This window comes from Vipera ursinii, assembly GCF_947247035.1.
Source record: "Vipera ursinii genome assembly, chromosome: Z".
Taxonomy (NCBI): domain Eukaryota; kingdom Metazoa; phylum Chordata; class Lepidosauria; order Squamata; family Viperidae; genus Vipera; species Vipera ursinii.
The window spans coordinates 35,318,007-35,342,948 of record NC_139517.1 but is presented as its reverse complement, the minus strand read 5'-3'; the positions used below and the strand labels follow the sequence as shown (position 1 = coordinate 35,342,948).

The following is a 24,942-nucleotide window of genomic DNA, read 5'->3' as shown; positions in this document are numbered from 1 at the left end:
TTGTTATATGAAAGCATATGGCCTGGAGCAAGGACTCTAGTTCACTGGACATTTCTGGCAAGCATTACTCTGCATATTTCTGACAAACATCTAAATATCTCTATCAACCTGCCATACCCAAGCCAATGTCTACCAGACAAGAAATCCATTTCCAATAAGACAGCCTGATAGAATTCTTATAAAGAATTTGTGTTTATTCAAAGACTATAAATACCCAAATAACACTGCTCTTTGGAAACTTTGGATACCATTCTTAAGTTTTTTTCTTGTATTCATTTTGAATCTGTGGGCCATAGCAAAATCAAACGTAAGAACTGCAAGCATTTCATCAGATTCTATTGGGCCAATTCAAGCAAGTCAAAGAGACATACAAACACTTCACTGACCCTCACTGGCAACCTCGTCTGTCAGTTGGCATATCATTGTATACGTTTCAGTGTAGTGGACTTAAGTAAGCTAAAGAATGTCAACAATTAGTTTATTGGTTTTTCATTGTGTCCATCAGCAAGCTAGTGATTGCTTGTCCCTCTGTCACTAAACTCTACCTTATTTTCCATAGATACTTATTAATACTGGGTTCAATGAATCCATGCTGCCAATTTGCACCTCTTCCTTATCCAATTACCATTATCCAATTATTAGGCAGAATATGAAGTCACCAGCATTTTGGACCTGTGGATACTTTATGGAAGAAACCAGTATCTTACTGACTTAGCAGATTCTCAATATGTAATCTTGATGACTGCAAGCTCTCAGATATTTCGGTATGAGGAGTCAGACTCAGTCCAAGAGACTGCTGAGTAGGTTAGCAAACAACCAGACTGGTTTTATGAGGTACCAAGCTTTAAATTATACTTCCATCTATGACCAATAGAGATCAGCAGGACTTCAGAGAAGGAACTATCAACTGCTATAATTACAGAAATTCTTGCTATATAGTGCAAACCTGCGGATTCTCTGCCCTTGTTGGGGGGGAAAAATCTCATACTTCTTGAGTGTTGTTCCTATGAATTCCCATCATTTGGCTTGATTTTTGGATCAGTTTTCTTTTTGAAATTCTCTGGGTCTTGATTCATGACTCTTCTTGGAAGATTCAGCTTTCCTGTCTGTAGTTTCTTCACATAAATAGATTTACACCACTGACATGTTTACCCAGAAGGAACTCATATCTTCTATTTTTTCAAGCCTTTGCTCTTTGTTTAATAGTATCTCTGTTTCTACCTAAATTTTTGTTGAATGATTCTTGACAGGTCAATAAAAGTTAAAAATTTGTAACTGCCTTGCTTTTTCTTTGCCATCAATCTAAGGCTTTCATAGAACATTAAGGGGAAGATTGGGAAAATTATGGTTGAACTGAGTCAATGAGATCTTGAGATGAGAAAAACAAACAGCAATATATGAAGTATTATACGTTTGTGGTGGAATCAGGGATGGATGGCCAGGACAGAAGGAGAAATGGACCTCTATTGGTGTAAATTAGTGTTAGATGTGTCTTTTTCTTATTCAGTGCCTTTAATTTCTTTGGCTTACTATTTTTAACTTCTTTTTTACACTCTAAGCTTATCTCAAAAGGTGAGTGATAGCTATGTATGTATGTAATTCGTGCAAATTTTAACTTTTTTCTCTCATCATTTGCTCCTCAGGCCTCTCTCATTGTCACAGAAGAACTCCATCTTATTACATTTGAGACAGAAGTTTACCACCAAGGTTTGAAAATTGACTTAGAGGTAAGAACCGGTCATATCACCAGTTTTACTAACTTACTTTAGCCTGACATCTTTAGGGGCAAGACTTATTTATGACTGGAATGGAAGCTTCTGTATTCTATTATACTAATAGTTGGGATAACATCTTGGAATTTTGCCAGGAACAAAATCAGATATAACATAGGAAGCAGAAAGCTTTATTTGAATTAAGGCAATATTTAGGTAACAGTTTCCAAGAAGATACATAAAGGAGATAATGATGCCCATATGACAATTTCACTTTAACAGTGTATAATGGCTGTATTTTCTTGGAAAAAATAAAGGACAAACCTGAAAAAGGAACAAATCTGAAAGAGGTTCTTATGGATAAAAATTGTTTATATTTATAACTTTGCTTTACAAAGGAAGGTTCAAGAACAAAACCAAGAAAATGGATAGTGAGATAGGTGGTTCTAAATTTGATAAATTAAATCAATTGATACATAAATAAATAAATCTAAAGGACAGCTTTCTCAGATAAAGGACTGTCCTTTATAATAAAGGACGTATGATCATTGTATGTGGTATTTAATTTGCCTTTATGTAGGGAATTGTTCCTCTGAAATGCATCAAGTATCCTCTTCCTTAAATGAGTATACTTCCAATAGTTAGTTTATGCTAAACCTTTCTCTGAAATATGAGCCCCTAATCTTGAAAACCCAGACTAAGGATGTTTATGAAAACGAGTTTAGAAAATCAAAGTGGATCATCTTTCACTCTTAGGATTTGCTGCGGTCCATTAAAGCAAAAACAATTGTTAAACTGTTCTTAGCATATTACTCTTTTTAAATTACGGTAATACTAAAGGGTGACAGCTTGTTTCATTGCAGAGCTGCAAAGTGGTTTTGTGAATGTCCTGCCTAGTGAGATAGGAGAACTAAAAAAAATTAATTATTTAATTTGCTTGTGTAGAATAAGAGCCTAAGAACTCCGAAAAAGATAGATTTGTGCTCAGGTAACTTGTATTTTGTTCCCATAGACCCATTCACTTCCAGTAGTGGTGATCTCCAACATTTGCCAGATGCCAAATGCATGGGCATCAATTTTGTGGTACAACATGCTGACAAACAATCCCAAGGTATGCTGTGCTGTAAATACATCAGTGCAGAGGAATGGGGAGGGAAGACGCTGTTTCTCTTTATTTCAACTCATGAATAATTCCTCTCTTGGCAGAACGTGAACTTTTTCACAAAGCCACCCATTGGCACATGGGATCAAGTTGCTGAGGTGCTCAGCTGGCAGTTTTCCTCAACCACCAAACGGGGACTCAGCATAGAACAGTTGACAACCCTTGCTGAAAAGCTACTTGGTAACAAACTCCCCCCCCCCCTTTAACTTTATTGTCCCTAAGGGATTGCCATCTTTCCAGCTTGACTAGGGGTTTGTTAAGCCCAAGGATCTCAGTTTTGGACTCATAGCAGAGTTTTCAAATATACACTTGAGAATCATTGGCTGAGGAGTGAAACCCAGGCCAAGAGTATGTACAGAACGCTACAGTGCTGGCAATCCCCTCCCACCCCACTCCCAAATTCCTGAAAAACATGTTAAAAAGCTATTACTTTACTTTTAAAAGCGCCTTTCCTCCAAGGAAATCAAGATGGTATGGAGGGATTTCTCTCCCATTGCTAACATCTGAAGTGAATAGTGACAGCTGTCCAATTTCAACATCTGATCAGATTAAATTGTGGCTTTTGGGATTCTAGAAACAATCACAGTTAGCTGAGATCACCTCTGGTTTACAAAGCCATGAAATTTAGATTAACCCAGTATGCTAAGATAGGTGTCTGGTGCAAGCCCTGATGATATTATTTGTGTAATATGATGCACATGATGCCTGTTCCCTCCTGCAATATCCATGTACATTAAGCCAGAGCCAAGCTATATTTCATGTTAGCTGAATATATGGATTCAGTAAACAGCTGCCAGAAGCTTTTTAGTAACCGTCATTGGCAAGCCAGGGGATTAGAATCAGGTTCTCCTTTGTCATTGCCTGAAAGTTTAATACTATATCATAATGGTTCTCTTTCATTTCAATTTAATTTAATTTAATTTTAATATTTTTGGCCTAATGGTTAAGACATCAGGATAAAAAGTGGAAGCCCATGAGTTCAAGTCCTTCCTTAGCCATGAAAGCTGGCTGGATGCCTCTCCAGTCACTCTCAGGCCAACCCACCTCATAGGATTTTTGTTGTGGGGAAAACAAGAGGAGGAAGGTGCGTTGGATATGTTTGCCACCTTGGGTAATTGTAAAAATAATAAGGGTGGGATACAAATAAATAAATAAATACTTTTTTTTTCATCCGTTCCCATTATTTTTTCTAGGGCCTGGTGTCAATTACTCTGGATGCCAAATAACGTGGGCCAAATTCTGCAAGGTAAGGGTTTGGAAAATGAGATGTATGATTATGAGTCAAACTGTGAGCCAGTTGGCTTAACAGTCTTCTTGATTTACCCTCTGCAGGAGAACATGGCAGGAAAAGGGTTTTCATTCTGGGTCTGGCTGGACAATATAATTGACCTGGTGAAGAAATACATCTTGGCACTTTGGAATGAGGGGTAAGCGTGACCAGAGAAATCATAATTGTTGACAGCATCTCTGTCTAGAAAAAGCTATTCTTGTCACTTGTGGGTCCTCAAAAGTAAGAAAGTTCTAAACCAGCCTTCCCCAATTTGGTGCTCTCTGGATATGGGGGGATATTCTAAACCCCCCTCCCCAAATTTGGGGATACTGGTATATAGGATCTTGGTCAATTTTAAAAGCATTCTCACTGCTTTAACAATAAAATAAATGGATCCATAAAATAAACTGGCCATATTAACTACAGCAGACAGTCATTTTTGTGATAGTCCTTGAGATGCATTCAGAATTTCAAATAAGCAAAACGCTTGGGGGCTCACTATCCTACACAATTACATCCAATCCATGATTTTGTGACACTTTATTTTAAAAATAAGTAAAATATACCATATTGAAATGATATTTTTTCCGTTTCCTCCTCCTCCTTCTCCTCCAGGTATATCATGGGCTTCATCAGCAAAGAGAGGGAAAGAGCCATCCTGAGCACAAAACCACCAGGAACCTTTTTGTTGCGTTTCAGCGAAAGCAGTAAGGAAGGTGGAATCACTTTCACATGGGTGGAGAAGGATATTAGTGGTAAGGAATGCAGTCCTGAATGATAAAAGTGCCCTGCACTGGATTATGTGCCATTAAGTCACAGTCAACTCTTAAGTGACCACATAGATTTTATCTATGATGATCTGTTTCTAGACCGGTCCTTCAGGTCTTCCAGTGGTGCATCCATCACCACTGACATTGAATCCATCCAGCTTGCTGCTGGTCACCCTCCTCTTTTCTTCCATGTTTCTCAGCTCTTCCCCAGAAGGCAATGAAATATAAAAATAAACATTTAATATCAATTCAAGAATTTCAGTTGACATGCTGATTTAATCTATTAAATGGGAACAAGGCCAGAATATATTTATTTCAGAACCAATAAATATATTTTATTTTTCAATACACTTATGTCCTAGCAAGCATCATCTAAGAAGAGGCATTTCTTGTTATTTGTGAGAAAGAAGAGAAAATGCTTCTTTAAAGTGAATGTTCAAAATCTGTAATTTTTATAGGTTATGAGTCCTTGTCAGTTTTCTATGTGTTTGAACATAAAATGTATAAAAATATATATTTTGCACGCACGTTTCTGTAATACATGCATTTGTATGCAGTTGTCCCGTGTGTGTGTGTTGACACACATTTTACAAAAGCTGAGCTTGTCGATCAGAAGGTCGGCAGTTTGGAGGGTCGAATCCCGAGTGCCATGTAGCAGAGTGAGCGCCTGTTACTCATCCCAGCTTCTGCCAACCTAGCAGTTCGAAAGCACGTAAAAATGCAAGTAGAAAAATAGGGACCACTACGGTGGGAAGGTAACAGTGTTCTGTGTGCCTTTGGCATCTAGTCATGCCGGCTACATGACCACAGAGACGTCCTCGGACAAAGGCTGGCTCTTCGGCTTTGAAACGGAGATGAGCACTGGCCCCTAGAGTCGGAAACGATTAGCATGCATGTGCGGGGGAACCTTTACGTTTACCTAAAAGTGAAATAATTTCTTTTTATTCCAATCTGCCTATTGCTTAAAAATAGGTAAATTCTCTATTATCTTTTAATGTTTACATTATTACATCAAATTGAAAAACAAAAAGGGACACATAATAATATTAACAGCATAATATAATCACAAAATTCATACTTATAATACAAAAGGAAAAGAAAAAAATATTATTAGAACACAAAATTCCTCAATTTATTCTATAGCAACCCAATTCAACCAAGTAACTCCAGATGATATTATATTACTTAAAAGTTACACCCAGTTGTTTTTTGGAACTCCTACATCAAATCTTGAGAAACAGTACATACTGACAATCCATTACTGAAAATCAATTATATATTTCCCTTTTCAATGTTGTGTACTTGATTTTTAGCCTTTTTCATATGCCTAAAAAATCCACAGTTCTTGTCATAATTTCAGGTAGTAGGAATATGATCAGGAATAAGATGCATATTTAACACTTAACAATTGATTCACAAATTCTTCAATTTTGAAGACCATATAGGAGCCGTGACCAGGGGGGCTTTTGCCCAGGTTCGCCTGGTGCGCCAGTTGCGTCCCTATCTGGACCGAGACGCCCTACGCACAGTTACTCATGCGCTTGTGACCTCCCGTTTGGACTACTGTAACGCTCTCTACATGGGGCTGCCCTTGAAGATCACTCGGAGGCTTCAACTGGTGCAGAATGCGGCCGCGCGAGTTGTAATGGGGGTTTCCCGATACTCCCATGTAACACCTCTACTCCGCGAGCTGCATTGGCTTCCGGTTGCCCTCCGGGTGAAATTCAAGGTGCTGGTTATCACCTATAAAGCCCTACATGGCCTGGGTCCGGGATATCTGAGGGAACACCTGCTGCCGGCATCAAATGCCCTTCGCCCAGTGCGCTCCCACAGGGAGGGTCTGCTCAGGGTCCCGCCGGTAAGAGACTGCCGGCGGGTGACACCCAGGGATAGGGCCTTCTCGGTGGGAGCGCCTGCCCTCTGGAACCAGCTGCCGGTGGAGCTGAGAACTGCCCCCGACCTTCGATCATTCCGCCGGGGCCTGAAGACCTGGCTCTTCGAGCTCTCGGGCCCAGACTGAGGAGGAATTTTTAATTTGGGGTTCTTTTTAATTGACTACAGGGTTAATTTAATATTTTTTAATTTGGTTCTTAATTTTTGTATTTTGGATTTTTTAATTTCCTGTAAACCGCCCTGAGTCCTCAGGGAATAGGGCGGTATATAAATATAACTAAATAAATAAATAAATAAATAAATAAATTAACAATCCTGTTATTTTCAATCCAAAATATAGCAATAATAGGACAAGTGTAAACAATTTGAACTAATACTCTTAAGTCTCCAGCAGCAAGGTTACTACTACACAACATTTAATATTTGTATTAAATCATTAGGAAATTGTACATTATTTAAAGCAACCTTTCATTGATTTATCAGGATAAGACATTCAATTATTCTTAGGTTTTGTAAATAACTGTTATAAATTTGATCAACTTCCTTCAACTTTTATTTGTTTAAGCTTTATAGGATTCTGTGGAAAGTCTGTACCCATCCTTGCTAAGATACCTTAAATGAAAATGGCAAGGATTGAACCAACAAATTTCTTACTGTACTAATATACTTTACTTGTAAATCAAGGCATGCTGATATTTTATTTCTTACAGAAGTTACCATGTATAATATTTTAATGAATGTTCTATAACATCAGAAGTATTTGTTCATTTACTAAGGGCATAATCAGTGATAATCAATTTCTAATCAGTGTACAAGATTTATTTTCAATTTTGTGATATTTTTTAGATTACTTTTTCATGGCTATGAGTTTGACACTCCCTCTTTTCTCCCCATCTTGGGCAAGGCATTATATCTATTGGTCCTTTTTGATCCTGTTTCTACAGGAAAAACACAAATTCAGTCAGTGGAGCCGTACACCAAGCAACAACTCAATAATATGTCATTTGCTGAGATTATTATGGGTTACAAGATCATGGATGCCACCAACATCCTGGTTTCCCCACTTGTTTATTTGTACCCTGATATTCCTAAGGAAGAGGCCTTTGGAAAATACTGCCGTCCTGAGAGCCAGGAGCATCCTGAAGCTACTGACCCAGGTAGTTGTTGACTTTCTGTGCTGTTGCCCCCCCCTCCCCCCAGATTACTACATGCATGTGCAGTCCTAAATTCCCTTTGCAGGCTCTCGGTTCCTCTTCAGTCATAGCTACAGAACACTAGAGATGTAGTTGCCAGCTTCCTGATATACATAAATATTGTTAGTGTACACCATAAATAGTGTATAAATTATATCTAAAGGGAGAGAGAGAAAGAATGCCTCCCAATGGGAAAAGAAAAACTTTTGACCTTCCTTTTTGACCTTACCTACTTTGTATTATCATTCCATCAGGTGACTAAAAATATTAAATATGGACCTTGGCTGCTGAAAGGATGCTTACATTGCAAAAAGGCACTGTGGAAATTGAGCCTTTTGGACCTTGGAGAAGGATTCTTAAAAGTTGCTGGCATTTTTTATTTTTGTGTGGAGGGATGCAGTATCTTCATGGGGAACTCTATGCAATCCTACATGCAGTATGGTTAATGCAAACTTGAAACTTAGTATGATTTACTTTTGAATAAATATATATACAATAACTGAAAATGGAGTCTTTAACCTATGAAGCAAGTCACACTCTACTCACTCTGTAAATCTCCTTCAAGTTGAACTTAACTCCTGATTTCTTTATGGATACATCTATGCCATTTTCTTGGGATAGAGTGGTTGGTTTATTCTCATATGGTCTCTCATACAAGTATTAAACAGGCCTGACTTTCTTTGGCTTCCATTTCAAACAAATCAGCCCTGCATATTTCCGTGAAGCCACCTAGGAGACTTTTTACTCACTACATTTGTTTTTCTCTGAAAAAAAGCTGATTTAATTTAGGATTTCTCTATAAAATCTTCATGTTAAATGTAGAAGTGAATGCTCTGTCAGCCACTTATACAAACCAGTAAATTTTCCTAGAGAGTCTTTTCTGATTTATTCTGCTGCTATAGGAAAGACTCTTGGTGTTGAGTGGTTAAAAACAAGCACTGGGGGGAAATGAAAAAAAGCAATTTAAAAATAAGCCTTTAGAAATCTTGTCTGTTTTTGTTACAACCAAAGTTTACTTTGCAAGTCCAATCAAATGCAAAGGCAAGAAGCCTTCCATTAAACAAAATGGACCTACAGGTAAATTAAATATGCCTACAGGTAAATCAAGGTTTGTCAATTCACACCACCTAAATTCTGAGATAATTCTCTATTTGCTTTCTCCTCATCTACCTATTTCCAAATCTTTTTATTGAAAAAAACGCAGTTTGAATAGGAGACCCTTTTTGCATTTTAAAATACACAAACTAATAGATATTTTTCTCTTGTTCACAAACAGGCGCTGCTCCATATCTGAAGACTAAGTTTATCTGTGTAACGCCGTAAGTATGCTTTCTTCACTAAAGCTAGGACCCATGGATTCTATCCCGCAATTACATAATATTTGTTTATATCATTCTCCCAGTTATCTGTGCTTCAATTATCCATGGTTTTTATCCCAAAGTAGATAATCTATAAATGAAAAGTATAGATAGCCTTCAGATTATGATCGCAATTAAACCCAAAATTTCCATTCCTAAGCGAGTTGTTAAGTGAGTTTTGCGTCATTCTACAGCCTTTCTTACTACAGTTGTTAAATTGATCGCTGCAATTGTTAAGTTAGTAGTATGGTTGTTAAGTGAATCTGACTTCCCCATTGACTTTGCTTGTCAGAAGGTCGCAAAAGGTGACCATATGACCCCAGGACATTGCAACTGTCATAAATATGAGTCAGTTGCCAATTGTCTGAATTTTCCTATGTGACCATTGAGATGCTGCAACAGTTATAAGTGTGAAAAATAGTCATAAATCACTTTTTTCAGTCCCACTGTAACTTCCAGTTGCCACTAAACAAATGGTTATAAGTTGAGGACTACTTGTAGCAAAATGAAGGGTTGGTGTTAATTTCAGAGCCTTTCCTTCTAGCAACATTCCTTGCTTCTGCTGAACAGATTAGAGATATAATTGCACAGAAACTTCTTAATTAAGCTGTAATGCAACTTGACACTATATAAAGACATTTTTCTATATCATTCCCCTGATTGTGCTACCAAAATCCAATGGCACACTGATGGATTATAGCAATCCATTTTAAAACTAGATAAACACAAAATAGAGCAGACATGTCAAACACAAGGCCCGGATCCGGCCCGCGAAGTGGTTTCATGTGGCCCACGAAGCCATCCTGGAAACAGTGAGGGAAAGGCCCCCACGGCCTTGGCCCTGGCCCAGAGACCCTCCGCCTGCCAGAGACCCTCAGATCTGTCCCACTCCTGCCCAGGCCCCCATAGGCACCCTTCATGCGAACATTGTAGAGCTGGCCATGCCCACCCAGTAGGCCATACGCACTCTAGCCACGCCCACCCGGTAGGCCACGCCCACCCAGGCCATACCCACCCGGGCCCCCGAGGGCAACCGCAATGCTGATGTGGCCCTCAATGAAATTGAGTTTGACACCCCTGAAATAGAGGGATGCGGTGGCTCAGTGGGTTAGGACGCTGAGCTTGTCAATCAGAAGGTTGGCAGTTTGGCGGGTCGAATCACGAGTGCCGCATAACAGAATGAGCACCTGTTACTCGTCCCAGCTTCTGCCAACCTAGCAGTTCGAAAGCACGTAAAAATGCAAGTAGAAAAATAGGGACCACTACGGTGGGAAGTAACAGCGTTCTGTACGCCTTTGGCATCTAGTCATGCCGGCCACATGACCACAGAGACGTCCTCGGACAAGCACTGGCTCTTCAGCTTTGAAACGGAGATGAGCACCAGCCCCTAGAGTCGGACACAAGTAGCATGCATGTGAGGGGGAACCTTTACCTTTACCTTTTAAACACAAAATAAAACCTTTAATAATTGCCCCAAAGAAGGAAAAACATTTTTTGTGTGTGATGCAATTAGTGGTGATTCTAAAATTCTCTTCCTGTCTCTGTTGTAATGAATGAAAATCCATAAGCCTCCTTTGAGTCCAGTTTGATTCCTGGGGAATTCATAGACACATCTGGAATATAATATGCAAATAGATTACTGTTGCCTTCTTCCAGGATATTTTTAGCTGCCCAAAGCCTTGGGAGGTCTCCCAACAAGTGCTTAAAAGACTGATCCCTGCTTACCTTCTAAGCCCAAACGGCCATTTGCTGAGAGCACATTATAGCATCATCACCTTTCTGCTAATGTCTTTACCAATCTCTCTCAGAGGTATCGAGTAAGAGCATGAAACTCTGGAAGAGTCATTTCTGACCAGATCTTATACAGCTTCTAACTTTTGTGCCTTCTTGCTAACTCCTCTTCTTCCCCTCCCCTCCCCCGCCACATCCCACCTTTTCAGAACAACTTGCAGTAGCACTATTGAACTACCCATGTCTCCCCGCACACTTGAATCCCTGATCCATTTTGGAAGTAATGGTGAAGGAGCTGATGGAAATGCCAGCGGGCAATTTGGTGAGTGCATGCCTTATGGTTCAACTGTCTGTGATGATAGGGGATCACTTTGGTCCCTGCTGCTTTTGTAGTTAGGCAGTCATGCAAAGCAGGTTGGTGCATTCTTAATTATCCAACTATCATTTAAACCTGAAGGAGGCAGCATTGTGTCTTCCAGATTTTTGACACATCAGCTTAAATACTGCACACTCCTTTATTATGTACTTAGTTGCTACTGTATCTCACTCTGCAAACCATGATTGTTGACAGGATGTTCCAACCAGTTTTGCAAATCAGAATTTCATATTTGTTTAATCTCAAAGGACAGTTTAAATGTAGTTTGTCCATTCACACAAAATGAGTAAATAAACTTACAAAACAAAACGTTTCCACTTGCCCGGAGGAGAGGGAGTACTTAAACATAACACTTGTTTATCATTTCCCAAAACATAGGAAAGAAATAATGCTTGAGGTGGGGTTAGATGGAAGTCCTCTCAATCGTTTAAAAGGATTATTGCTTAATTTTGATCAAATATTTGTTTGTGTGACAAAGTGAAATGTCCTGTTAATGAAGAGTTGGAATTGGTAGGAAGGGCAGACCAGGGGCAAAGCAAGAACAAAAATTAGCTATATTACACGAGGGATGACAGGAATAGCTGTGTTACAGAGTCTTAAGTTTCGATATTCTAGAATTAATGAGCAAGACAGAGGGTAAAATAAAATTTGTGGGACAGAAGTCAATGAAATTTAATGAAATAATTAAAGAACAATAGCCCATACCCCTCACAAATGTTTAATATTGAGAGATGAGAAACTCCAAAGAGAGAAAAAAGTGCTAGCAGAATAGTTTGCAAGGATAAAAAATAGTGGCAAGTTGACTAGAATAAAACTAATAAAATGTGAAGAGTAGCTTCATTTAACAAGGCAGTGGAAACAGCTCTTGAATGGAACATCTGGTAGACCACATTTCATCTGGCTTTTCAAAACCAAATCTGCCGAGCATGTATATAGTTGCAGTGTGAAATTGGGTTGCATTCCTCTCCTTCTGTATCTCTTGCAGAGTCCTTGCAGGTATTCGACATGGAGATGACTGCTGAATGTGCCAATTCACCCATGTGATCACCATTTATAAACAGCTGACCATTTTTGGCTTCCCGGCATCAAACACTTACTCCCCTTAAAGCATCATGAAACTCAGACATCTCAGCTCTGCCTCAACAGGAGACATTTGATTGAGGGTCCTCCTTTAAATACACCACTGCTGGAGCTTCTTGCCTGATCTCAAGACAGATGGAGGGAAGAAATTCTGTTTAACTTTAGCTGTTATTTCCCAATGCCATATTTTTCATTATGTATACTGGTTATTAATGTAAGGAGTGAAAATTTTGTTCTAATGTTCAACTAGATGAAGAGCTCCTCCTCAACAGTGCTTTTTGGTCTTCTGCGCATTTTTATTGCATGGCACAAAAAGCTGTTTCTGTAATGCTACCTTCTTTAGTGCTCTATCCAGAAATAAAGCAGTTGAAATTAACAGGCAGGAGTCTGTTCAAGTAGCCCAGGGAGAGGAAAGTATATAGGAAGGGACACTTCTTAGAGATGAGCGTGCTTTTGTTTCTTTTCCGAAAGAATGTATTTTCTTTTGAACCCTTTTGTGATGATCAATATGCCTCAATAGAAAAATCCTGCAAGGGAAGGGCTAATAAAATAGCCAATAGTATGGTTACTTGGGCATCTTGAGCTTTGATGCTCCTACTGAAGACTCTAGAACATTCCATCTACACAGACTGCTAATACTCAAGTTTGCAGCACAAACCCTACTGGAAACAGTATTTGAAACTTAGTCATTCAACTGAAAAGTTAGTTCTCCCTCCACTTCCTTTCACCAAAAGATTTTGATCATAGGAAAACTTTTTACTGACTACAGTTTAAGGCATTGGATTGAGATAATGGGACAAAGGTGAAGTGATAGTTCAATGTTAGGTCCCATCACAAATTTGTTGTCAGCATGTAGTTCATAACTTTTATTATTATTTATTGCACTTTTATTTACTCTGCCCTAAAGGGACCTAGAACATTCACCCTTTAAAAGAAAGGGTGAGTTTCCCTCAAACAAAATTAAGAGGTGAATCCTGCCGATGAATAGCGACTGACCCATGGTCATCCAAATTTTATGGCTGAGTGGAATTTAAATTTGGCCTACAGGATAGATGTCCAATGTTTTAGCCTCTATGCCTTATTTCAAGTACTATATTAGTAACCAACAACAGGTGTTCAAAATTAGTTAAAAGAGATAGCTATCAGTATTTTTTCTTTCCCTCAGTAAGCTATATTGTTTAAAACTATTACTTTAAAAATCAATATTAGTAACATTCAGTTTGTTGCCTTTCATTTCTATCAGCATTATTGGTCCTCTCCTTGTGTCCCCCTTCTCCTGTGGCTTTTTTAATTTAGCCCCAGCTGGAGCCAATGTTATTCAGTTGCTGCTTGGCTATTATAGTTTCTCAATTGTAGGAATTAGAGGCTTCTAATTCTGAAGATCCCACTCTAATCTCACTGTGGTTCAGTGGACTTGAAAAGTGTGATACAAGAAGATGATGAAAGAGGTTTGTTTCCAGTCATTAGAACAAGCGTTTGAAAACTGATGCTTTCCACGTGTGCTGGACTTCAACTTTCTGGTTCAAGATGATGAAGTTCAACTGATCTGGAAAGCATTAATTTAAGGAAGACTGATTCAGAGGCATTGATTTGCAACAGTCATACAGAAAATTGAATCATTGTTTGCTTTGCTTGTGGTTTGATGAATAAGCTACTGTAACTGTGGAAGCCAAATCCAAACATAGTTAGTGTAGTGTTTGAACCCAGGCATTTGCTGGACAAAGAGACAGAAAATTTTCTAGTCCAAACTGTTCTTTTCCCCTGCAGCTGGTTTTAGGGAACCTGCAGGTATGTTATAACCACAGTCCGTGGATAATGAGAGTTGTAATCCTACCTAGGCTTCTTCTCCACTTCACTGCCACAGTAGTCTTTTAGGAAGAGAATAATGATGTCTAGCCATGCTAAATTAGAATTGTCCCAGTGCTAAGCTGCCATCGTCTTTCCTAATTAGTAATTTTTGTGCCATTATTTCCCTGCTCAAATTGTTCAGTGTTTTCTTTTTGCTGTAGCAAGTTGCTCTTGAAGAACATAGCCATTTTAATTTCTTAGTATATTTTATTGCTGATTCTACAAGCTTCAGCTTTCTCATAAATAAATTCTGCTACTTTATTTCTCTGTTGGAGTCAATATTTTGTTTGTCAATAAATGGCTTATGACCCAAAGAAAATCAAATGATTGGTATGCACAGTAGTGAAATTGCCCTAGAGAAGAGAAGAAACATTATATAGTCAATGACAGCCAGGAATAATTTTTTTTCTATTGGAACCAAACTTATAATCACTTTTGGATGTTATGCTATGTACAATTACCAGGATGAAGCAAAGCCACATTTAAATATGTCTGACTTGAAGTGCCACTTTTTAAGGGTCACATACTGACAAACTGGAATATGTGTAGACTTGGTAACTAGAATAAGAGGAGCTTGGAAATTAAATCCTATCCAGAAATATTGAAGGAACAAATTATGTCTAGTTTGGGAAGGGAATGTTAGACTTAGAATGATAGTATTTTTAAATAGATGATTAGACTACCTTTTTCTCTTCAGAGGATGGGATCAGGAAAGAAAAGATATGAAATTACATATTGTGCTGAGCCATGTTTAATTTAACCGTATTTTTTTAACAAGCCACAATGGCTGGTTCACAAATAGTGTCACAAAAATGAAGACTTTTCCATAAGCATTTCTGAAGTTTTTCAGGAATAAAGGTAGGTATGAAATTTGAGCCAACAAAAGAATGAAAACAGAAAAGGTGATTGTCTTCCTCCCCCCACCCCTTTTTTTTAATGGCAAGCAGGCAGGCATGTAAACGGCTCTTCCATCATTTATTTATGGATGGTCTCAGAATATCACTTATCTCCTGTAGTAGAAATGACAGGAGGAAATGCTGCCTGAGTTGAGATTTCCACTAGAAGTTGAAGAGCCAACTTATGATTCTGATTTAAATTCGGAATCTGATTTAATCTGTCAACTTTAGTGGCTCCGCAAGGTCAGTGGCTGAACTGGAAGCATCAACCTGTGTTGGCTATGGATGCTGAAACCTATAGTCCAATTAACCGAGAAAATCTTGGGGGAAGTTTCTTCTATGGATCATGCTCTAAAAGACTAAAGTAGCAACTGAGTTTTAATTTAAAAGATCCTTCATCTATCTTCACAGAGGATGCTGGGCTCTGTGAACTTTGTGAAAGACTGTGAGGTGTCAGGATAATTAAATTCTCCTGGGCTGCTTTCAGTTAGACATATGTTTAAATGGCATAGACACCAACCATAATTTCTAAAAATGCCATGAAACAAATATCTTCTGAAGTTTTCTATCCATTGAGCACACGTCTACTATAACCACATATCATCTGCTGAAGAAAGTTCTACAATAAGGCAGATGGTGGCAAATGTTCTGGAATGAGGACAGGCAACTTTAAGGATGGGACAGAGAAACCAAGCAAGAATATTCTGTACTTAAAGCCAGAAAATAACCCTGATGCTTTTAATTTTTTTCTGGCAGAGATTCTTTAACTTTAAACAGCTGGACATCCAGAAATAGCATATATTGTGATCCTTGGTGTGGCAATGTAGTTATGGAATGCTTTATCTAAGTTGACTATATTAAAAGCCCAACATGCTTACTTTACTTATATATGAGTAAAGTGGACAGTTGTAAACAGTATAACTGCAAATGGAAGTTTATAATTTGAATGCCAGAGGCATGAGAAAAAATGAATGGTTAAGAAAGTGAGAGTTCCCTGAAGTGGAATACAATTAATGATTTCACAGATACATCCATGTCATTTTCTTGGCCACCATATGATGTAATTAGTGCTTTATTTTTTAAAACTTCATTCTAATATACGATGCTAAAATTCTTCACTAGCCTCCCATCCAGATAATAATCAGATCTAACCCCACATAATTTTTAACATGAGTCAAGATTGGTAGCTTGGTTATTTCTTGCTTAAAAAGGATAAAATTTGAGGCCAAGTACCTATTCCTAGTTTTGGGAAATACCAGCATTTTAACAGGTCTTTCTGCCCTCAAATGGAATTGCTAACATTGCAACATTTAAAACTGAGTCAATATAACTTAAAAAAAACCAAACACACAAATATTTGGCAATTGATTCTGATAAAGTATGATTTTATGGGAGAGAAAAAGAAATAAATTTAAAAATTAAATTTAAATTAAAAACGGTTTTAAGTAGGCCATGGCTCTCAATAAAATATAGTTGAGAGATGCCCTAAGAAATGGAGAACTCCGTCCATCTTTACTCCATGCCGGGTCAAGTTAGAAGAATCAGAGTTAGCAAATATGCAAGCATAAAAGTGCAATCTGGCTGGAACAGGCTTTCCTCCTTGCTATAATCATAATCCACATAAGGGTGACTTGGTAACCTACCACTTGCATTAAAATAAACTAAATCAAACTCTTGTTCCAAAGAAGAGAGTGCCTGATTTGGGTCAGTACAAGGACAAAAGATTTAAAACTTGTCTAATCCGCTCAGGTATTTTATTTTTAAAAGCCTGTAAGATAAGCGATATAGTAATTGGAAAAGGAGTGAGACTGCATTTTGATAGGTCCTGTTTCTGAAAAGACCAAGGCTAGAAAAGGGTTTCCTTTCCTTTTTGACCTCAACAAATGAGATAGATATGTGCAGGAGAAATTGGTCATTTACACAATACCATCCAGAGCAACTGAACTTTGCTTAGTTAACAGTGAAATCTGAAATAGCAGTGTATTTTTAATTAAAAATTAAAAAGTGCTGATCTACACATTTACAATGAACAAGTCTATGAATCAGATGAAATTTCACTTACAAATTGAGGCCTGTGTGAATGCAGCCACATATGCCTGTTCTAGATGTAGGCACACAAATCCACCACCCCGAACTAGCCATTGCCAAACTGACCATTGCCTCTACAAGACTTCAGAACTTGGCCAAATTCTGGGCTAAATTCAGAAGTACTTCCAAATTCCATGCCTGTTTACTTCTGAAGAATATTGCTGGAAATGAGCTAAATCCTTAGTGTTGTTGTCTTTTCATCAAAGAAAATTTGATCAATTTGAATTAAGTTAAAGGTTTGTTGGCTCTTTGTGGCTCCAATACAAATATTTATTCTGATGGTGACATTTATTAATCTTTCACTTTGGTCTCCATCCAGTTGAGCCTTAAAAATTTCATTAACCAAAAGGACACATAGACAAGCACTTGGTCATTTTTCTCTCCATATTATTCATTATCTTTAAAGAAAAGTATCAACTGTATAACAGTAACAATGTCTGCTAAGGTAGGAATTATATTCCCTCTCCTCAATGTATCTATATAATTTATTTACTCATTCATTGGTCTTGCATTATAAAATGTTGTGTTTTATATACAATTAAATAACATTGAACATTAAAACTTCAGTCTATAAATAGCACACAGGAATTACCAAAAATAAAAGCTCCCAACAAAGCAAACATGAATATAATCTTGCTCATTGACTGTCCTGTAACACAAAGTGGATTTTTAAAAATACCCCTCCTCTAGGTGAGATGGGCAGCACACAAATCTGATAAATATTTAACAGGTCTTTCTGCCCTCAAATGGAATTGCTAACATTACAACATTTAAAACGGAGTCAATATAACTTAAAAAAAAGCAAACTAAGGTTTAGCAACTAATTCTAAAAATTAGTTCAGAGATAGAAAAAAAATTATTTTTTTAAAAAATAGATTTAAATAAGCCAGGGCTTTTAATAAAATGTACTGGAGAAATCAGAAGAAAATCCTTTCATCTTTATCTTATAAGTAAATAAATAATCTGAAAATGACAGCACAGAGAAGAAGACTTCCTGTGCAGAAAAGCTTCTCTCAGAGTGAAAGAATTGGCAGATTGATTCAGCCCTGTGTAAGATGGAGTCCCTCCATCAAGCAGCTCTTTCTTTCCAAGTAGAAATCCAGACTTGATTTCAGGACAGATTTGTTTTTGCTAGCCCTCAGGAACCAGCTTGGTTTACAACCTCCTAGCCAGTTTCCCCCACTGACTTTCTGGGGAAGTTAGGAGGAAAGATTGCAAAGGGTGATCACATGTCTGCAGGACAATGCAACAGCCGTAGTTTTGGGCACAGCTTCTAAGTCCCTTTTTTCAGCATTGTCATAATTTCAAATGGTTACAAAACAAATGGTAAATTCGCAAAGATGACCTGTATTACTTAAACTCTCATTAAAAGCAAGAGCAACTGCCATGAAGCTGGGGTACCCAAACCCTTCCCCTAACTTTTTGCAGGACTTTCTCTCTACAATACATCAGAAATCAGAATTAGGCTCAGGTTAACTGTATTGTTGAAGACTGTAGGAACTTCCAGGAAGCAAACAGAATCATAATTCAGAGGCCATGTTCAAATGGAGGCTAGAGTTGTCATATATACACTATAACGTTAGAGCACCTAGATTTTCCTGAAATGTGAATATCCACCTTTCAAATGGTCACCAGCATAAATTGTATCATGTCAATCAATCAATCAATCAATCAATCAATCAATCAATTAGAATAGAGCTGGAAGGGATCTTGGAAATCTTCTAGTCTACCCCCTGCTGAAGCAGAAGACCCTATACTATCTCAAACAAATGATTGTCCAATCTCTTCTTTAAACCTCCAGTGATTAAGCACCCACAACTTTTGAATGCAAGCTGTTCCACTGGTTAATTGTCCTCACTGTTAGGAAGTTTCTCCTAAATTCCAGGTTGCTACTCTCCTTCAATAGTTTCCACCCATTGTTTCTTGTCCTGTCTCTGATGCTTTAGAAAATAAGTTGAACCCCTCCTCTTTGTGGCAACCTCTCAAGTATTGGAATACTGCTATCATGTCACTCTAGTCCTTTTTTTTAGACTAGCCAAATCCAAATTCTGCAACCATTCTTTAGGCTCCAGACGTTTAATAATCTTAGTTGCTCTTCTTTGCACTTTTTCCAAAGTCTCAACATCTTTTTTGTAATATGTGACCAAAACTGGATTCAGTGTTCCAGATGTGGCCTGACTAAGGCTTTACTACTAATACTTCACATGATTGTGATTCCATGCCTCTATTGCAACAGTTCCTGTGCTGTGGACATAACATAACTTGAGGCATGTATATTTCTGCAGAAGATATTTTATACCGTTGCGAACAAATTGTGATGATATATATGTATATGTATAATATCTCCATATATTACTTCACACATTTTGTTTTTGCCTTTGAATCAGTATGGATTCCTGAGCACTTATCTGGACTAATTTTTGCAGTTTTCTTAGCAAACGTTTTTGAAGCGGTTTGCCATTGCCTTCTCCATAGGAGTGAAAGAGTGACTTGCCCAAAGTCATCCAATTGGCTTCATGTCTAACGTGGGACTAGAATTCATAGTTTCCTAGTTCTAGCTTTAGGACTACTCAAAACTGGCTAATACTTTACATATATAAACCTATTAAGAGCACACAATTATATTATATTTTGCATATATTGGATTAAGCTTCCGTTTGAAAATTTGGGGACATCTGGCCTCCTTTTTTCTGGAAGCGTTAAATGCTAAGATGGATTCACGAGGCCTTAAGAGTTTCTCTCACTAACTCTCATGATTTGAGGAAGGGCTGAGTCTCTGGATCTCACCATTTTACACAATTCTCTTTAATGAGCAGGGATTGGAGAAGAGTTTGGCAAGGACAATGTGACAAAAATGTATTCCCAACTATTTACCAACCACTCTTTCTGACCTCACATACGACCAGAACATGTTGTAGGATAACAATTTCACAAGTACAGAAGCCCAAAAGGTATAAGCTTATTCAGCAGTGACTATTGAATCTTGTCCACGAGAACAGACACACCAGTTGGATGATTATAATGCTTAAAAATAAGAATGTTCTGTATCAATTTCTTGTCAGCTTAATGTATGGTTTTATCTTACAAGATTAAGCTTTGCATTTGTTGCATATGCATTTTGTTTACTATATAGTCTTTTGCAGTGCTATCTCCTTTCCCCATCCTAGAATATTCCAACAGGTGTACAGTATTAATTGATTTGAAGGAGGGGTGTTTGTACATGTTTTGTCCATTTGGGGATAATGGAAAAGGACCTTTATTTGTCCCTGTGAGAAGGAAAGCTGCCTAGAAAATGGCCAACAGCTGTGCTATTCTTTGTCCATCTCATTCTTTAATGGAGAGAGAGAGAGAGAGAGAGAGAGAGAGAGAGAGAGAGAGAGAGAGAGAGAGAGAGAGAGAGAGAGAGAGAGAGAGAGAGAGAGAGAGAGAGAGAGAGAGAGAGAGAGAGAGAGCTTTGTACTGAAGAACTAGAACTCTCAGCCTGGTTTCTAGCCTGGTGATTTAACTATAAATCAATCTGACTTTCTCCAAGTGAATTAGTCTAATATATCTCATTATGCTTATACATCTATAGGTAAATCTCAGCTTTACATATGCAATTCCCAATTAGCCAGAGTCAGAGTAGTGCCTGAATTGTGGCACTGTGTTTATAGAGGTGGTATCAATCATTCATGAAACTTAGATCTTCCTTCCGTCTGTCTCCTTGCTTTAGTATTTCATATTATGCCATGATTTCTAAAGAAACATAGCTGGGGAGTCAGCAAACAATAAGAGGACCTAATGACTAACTTTGTAGATGGCCCCCAGATCACATATTTGAACCTCTCCATCAGGAGCCTTGCAAACCTTTTATGCCATAATGTGTTGAAGGTTGTCTTTTCTATTTCTGCTGAACCTTGGGTGACTCATGGCTAATGACCACCATTCTCCTTCTTTCTTCCTGTTGGGAGAGTATTTACTGGTATATGGTTAGGAAAATGAGCATAATTTTGCGTCGTGTGAGAAAAGGATAGCAAAGGTTACCTTGGAAACCATAGAAGCTAACTGAGGGAGGAACAAACAGAATGAATGTCTATTAGGCAGCCAGAAGTGAAAAGCAGAATGGAAAACACACTTATGTGATACAGCTTTTTTTGTCTCGATATTGTGCTGGCTGGGGATGATAGGAGTTCTTACTGTACTAAGAGAAAAAGGTAGACTTAGGGATCATTTGCATATCTGCTTCCCCACTAACTCCCTGGCCCACTGCGAAACCAGCTTCTGGTCATCTTTTCTTACTTTGTTTCAATAATGGTGCTTTTCAGCTTCTGCCAGAACAAGCCGTGCCAAGTAAATAGTTCCAAAACAGGTTTAAGGCATTGACCATCAAAGTCATTTACTTTTTGGCAGTAGGAAACTCAGGGGCTCTCTCACTGAGACAAAAGTGGTATCTCTAACTTCTCTTGCCAACCATGGATAACAGGACAAATGGGGTGAGTGAGTAGGAGGAAGTGAGTCTTTTGACTGCTAGTTCTCTTGCCAGCCTCCAATAGCCCTTTCACCCCACAAAATGGTTGAAAAGCCATCATCCTATTTCCTTTCCACAAGAAAAGTTGACCTCTTCAGTCAGTATCCTTATAAGAAAATCATAGAGGTTTACCACAGGAATGCCAGCCATAAGGCCCTGGGGTAAGTTACCACCTTCCTCAGCTTTGCTGCTGCAGTATTTAAATACTTAGAGGAGTATTTAAAACATGTGCCCCAGTGCTCTTTCAGAGATAGGTTGCCTCTTGACCTATTCTACACCATGAGGAAAGTTTATGACCATAGCGACAAAAATTCGTTCATTTCCCCTGCTTGAACATTGCTTGTCCTGTGGGCAACAAAGTAATATTATCGGAATTTAACTAGCTCAATCCTCACTTCTTACTTTCAGACTAGATATTAGAAGTGGCTTATATGGAGGCCAGCATTGATTCAAGAGCCAAATTGCCAGTTTCTGATACTTTATAATCTTATTTTTGACCAAAGCTTGGCTGTGTTGCTTAATAGTGAAAACAGCCAGAAGATTTCTGGTTGAAGAAATAAATCCCACCCCATTGCAAATCTTGAGGTCTTACTGTACCTGGAAACTTTTGGGGGTGGTTGTTTCTAGTTACATAAAGATATATACTCAGAAAATGAATCTGCAGGACAATCTTCTCTAACTTGGGGTATCCTGAAAGCATTGACTAATACTGGAGAAGCTTCTGATAAGTTTAGAAAGAATACTGGAGGATATAATTTCCAGTAACAGAAATGTACATCTTCTTCAAGGAAATTATTATATAGCATTTAGTCCCAATAAAAATTAAGATCTCCAATCATGACAACAAAAAGAGGCATCTTTCTTTTTTTCCTTTTTTTTGGGGGGGGTGTCCTCTACAGGTTATCATCCAGTACCTTTGCAGGGCTATGAAAAGGGCTACAGATCATAGAAGTGCAGTGTTTGGCATCTCAGTATTAGTTAACCAAATAGCCAATGAATCTTTCCTGAATCCATCTATGGATTCCTAGCTCCTATCTAAGAATTTGTCATATTACAAGTTGCCTGAATCCATTGCATGGCTGATTTGTATGTATTACTACACAGATTGCAAAGAAGGAATTGTAAGCTTTTCCTGATATTGTAAACAGCTTGCCTTTTCCAAACTCTGATTTATGTCTGATTTTTTGTGAAATGAAATTCTCAAGTGAGAATCCAGAACTTTTTTTTAGAACTGCCAAATTACAATCAAATATGGCACCAAAACAAGTCCTAAACGTGACGAGGAAGGGAGGGTAAGAATAGGGGTATATGACTGCATTAGAAAAATCTGGGGTAACTGCTTCAATTCTTTACTGCATTTTCTCAGGATTAACTACAGTTTCACAGTAGAACTCAATTCCATCTCTCAGTTATTTTAAGTTGAAATATGGCTATGCAACTTGCTCATTGTAGCAACAATGGGAATCTGCAATTACCGGTAAGTCTGTCTGCAATCAAAATTGCAACTCTAGCTTCAGTATTTGCATCATTAAGGAAATATTGCAAATATCTTGGGAGGTTGTGATCAGAATATCAACACAGGTGAAATTTTAAACACCTTATCAATGCATGCATGTACATATTCACAAGATTTGTTTTTCTCGCCATGCACATATATGCATAACCCGAATTAGACTGTTGTTTCTCTGTGTCATATAATATATGTGGGTGTATGCATAATTCTGTATTTATTTATTTTTGTCATATTTATGTAGTGTACATCGTAGGTGGTGGCCCTTTGACAGCTGTATGCAATGAAATTTCATTTTAATGTATGCAGATTAATGTACATTCAAAGTGACAATAAAATTATTATTCTATTCTATTCTCTATTCAAAAACATGACATAAAACGACACCATGTACATTTCTTTACACAAGTCCATTGTATTAAAAATGAAATAAAATTAGGAAATCTCTCTAGCCAAAAATGCTGAATGCAAGGTGCCACATGGTCTTTGGTTTTTTTTGCTTCTGTGGAGTTTTAGTAGCATATTTTGGAAACTTTAGGATTAATAATTATGGGGCTAAGACTGAAAATGACCCAGGGATTGCTTACCTTTAGGATATCACTAGCCAATATTTTCAAAGCTGTTTCAGGAGTGGCATAATACAGGCAAAAACATAATCCAAAATAGATTATCCATATAGATCACTGCAGATCTCCTGTCCCCAATGACATTTAGTTCTTTCACTGTAAGTCATATGGAATTTAGCTGCTATGAGGACACATCTGAAGAAAGAATAAAACACCATTGATTTTCATGCTGCTTCCCCTCAAAGATTCCCCTTAGCATTGAGAAAGATTTGGGGAAACCAGTTGTTGGATCTTATATATTCAGCTGCTGTATAGTTGGCTTGGTATATTCCCAAGCACATTTGGCAACACAAGTAGGTGGAACTATTCAAGGATCTTCCCTTCCCCAATGTTTCATTTCTTGTCAAACATACCCAAATTTTTAGAGGGTAATTGAAGGTGTTGTTCAAAAGGAAAATGTTTCCATGAAAACACACTGCTTTTACTTCCCACATTGGACAAAGAGCAGTGGCGTAGCGTGGGGGGTGCAGGGGGGGCCGGCCGCACCGGGTGCAACATCTGGGGGGGGCGCTCACACTGAGCTGCTCAGGGAGCCCCAAGGGCTGCACAGAGTTGGCTTGGCTCCGCTCTCGAGCTGCTCTTTCTTGCAAAGCGAAATGAGTCTGGCAGGTGAGATGGGCGGCCACATAAACTGAATAAAATAAATAGAAGCGCCCAACTCTCCGCCCAGGCTCAGGCCAACCGCAAGCGCCCCACAGGCGCCCCGGCAGGCTTGGCCGAGCGAAGATGGACCCGCCGGCCGGCCGGCCTAGCTTTGTGCGCATGCGTGGCTTTATTTAGCGGGCTCACGTGCGAGCTTGAATGCAGCAGCTCTTGCAGGTCGGAGCCCCGCCCAGCCGCCCTCGAGAGGGACCCGGAAGCATCCCGCATTGCGCGCGACTCTTCTTGGAAAGTCTACGCCGCTGCGGGGCGCGTCTTTTCG

At 38.4% G+C, this 24,942-nt stretch overlaps 1 protein-coding gene across 2 annotated transcripts in view; it reads left to right on the top strand.

The window, feature by feature from the left end:
- The window catches only part of STAT3 (signal transducer and activator of transcription 3), a 65,677-nt gene extending 51,023 nt beyond the window's left edge, over window positions 1-14,654 (top strand). Inside the window, exons 15-24 of one of the 2 annotated variants that reach the window (XM_083376272.1) lie at window positions 1,644-1,727; window positions 2,725-2,823; window positions 2,919-3,054; window positions 4,068-4,120; window positions 4,207-4,301; window positions 4,760-4,899; window positions 7,752-7,964; window positions 9,277-9,319; window positions 11,299-11,411; window positions 12,451-14,654. In XM_083376272.1, coding sequence (XP_083232398.1) covers window positions 1,644-1,727; window positions 2,725-2,823; window positions 2,919-3,054; window positions 4,068-4,120; window positions 4,207-4,301; window positions 4,760-4,899; window positions 7,752-7,964; window positions 9,277-9,319; window positions 11,299-11,411; window positions 12,451-12,509 — 1,035 coding nt within the window. In that variant the 3' untranslated portion in view covers window positions 12,510-14,654. Of the gene's footprint in view, window positions 1-1,643; window positions 1,728-2,724; window positions 2,824-2,918; window positions 3,055-4,067; window positions 4,121-4,206; window positions 4,302-4,759; window positions 4,900-7,751; window positions 7,968-9,276; window positions 9,320-11,298; window positions 11,412-12,450 lie in introns of both variants that reach the window. The other variant, XM_083376271.1, reaches the window with a different exon arrangement.
- Window positions 14,655-24,942: the final 10,288 nt, after the last annotated feature.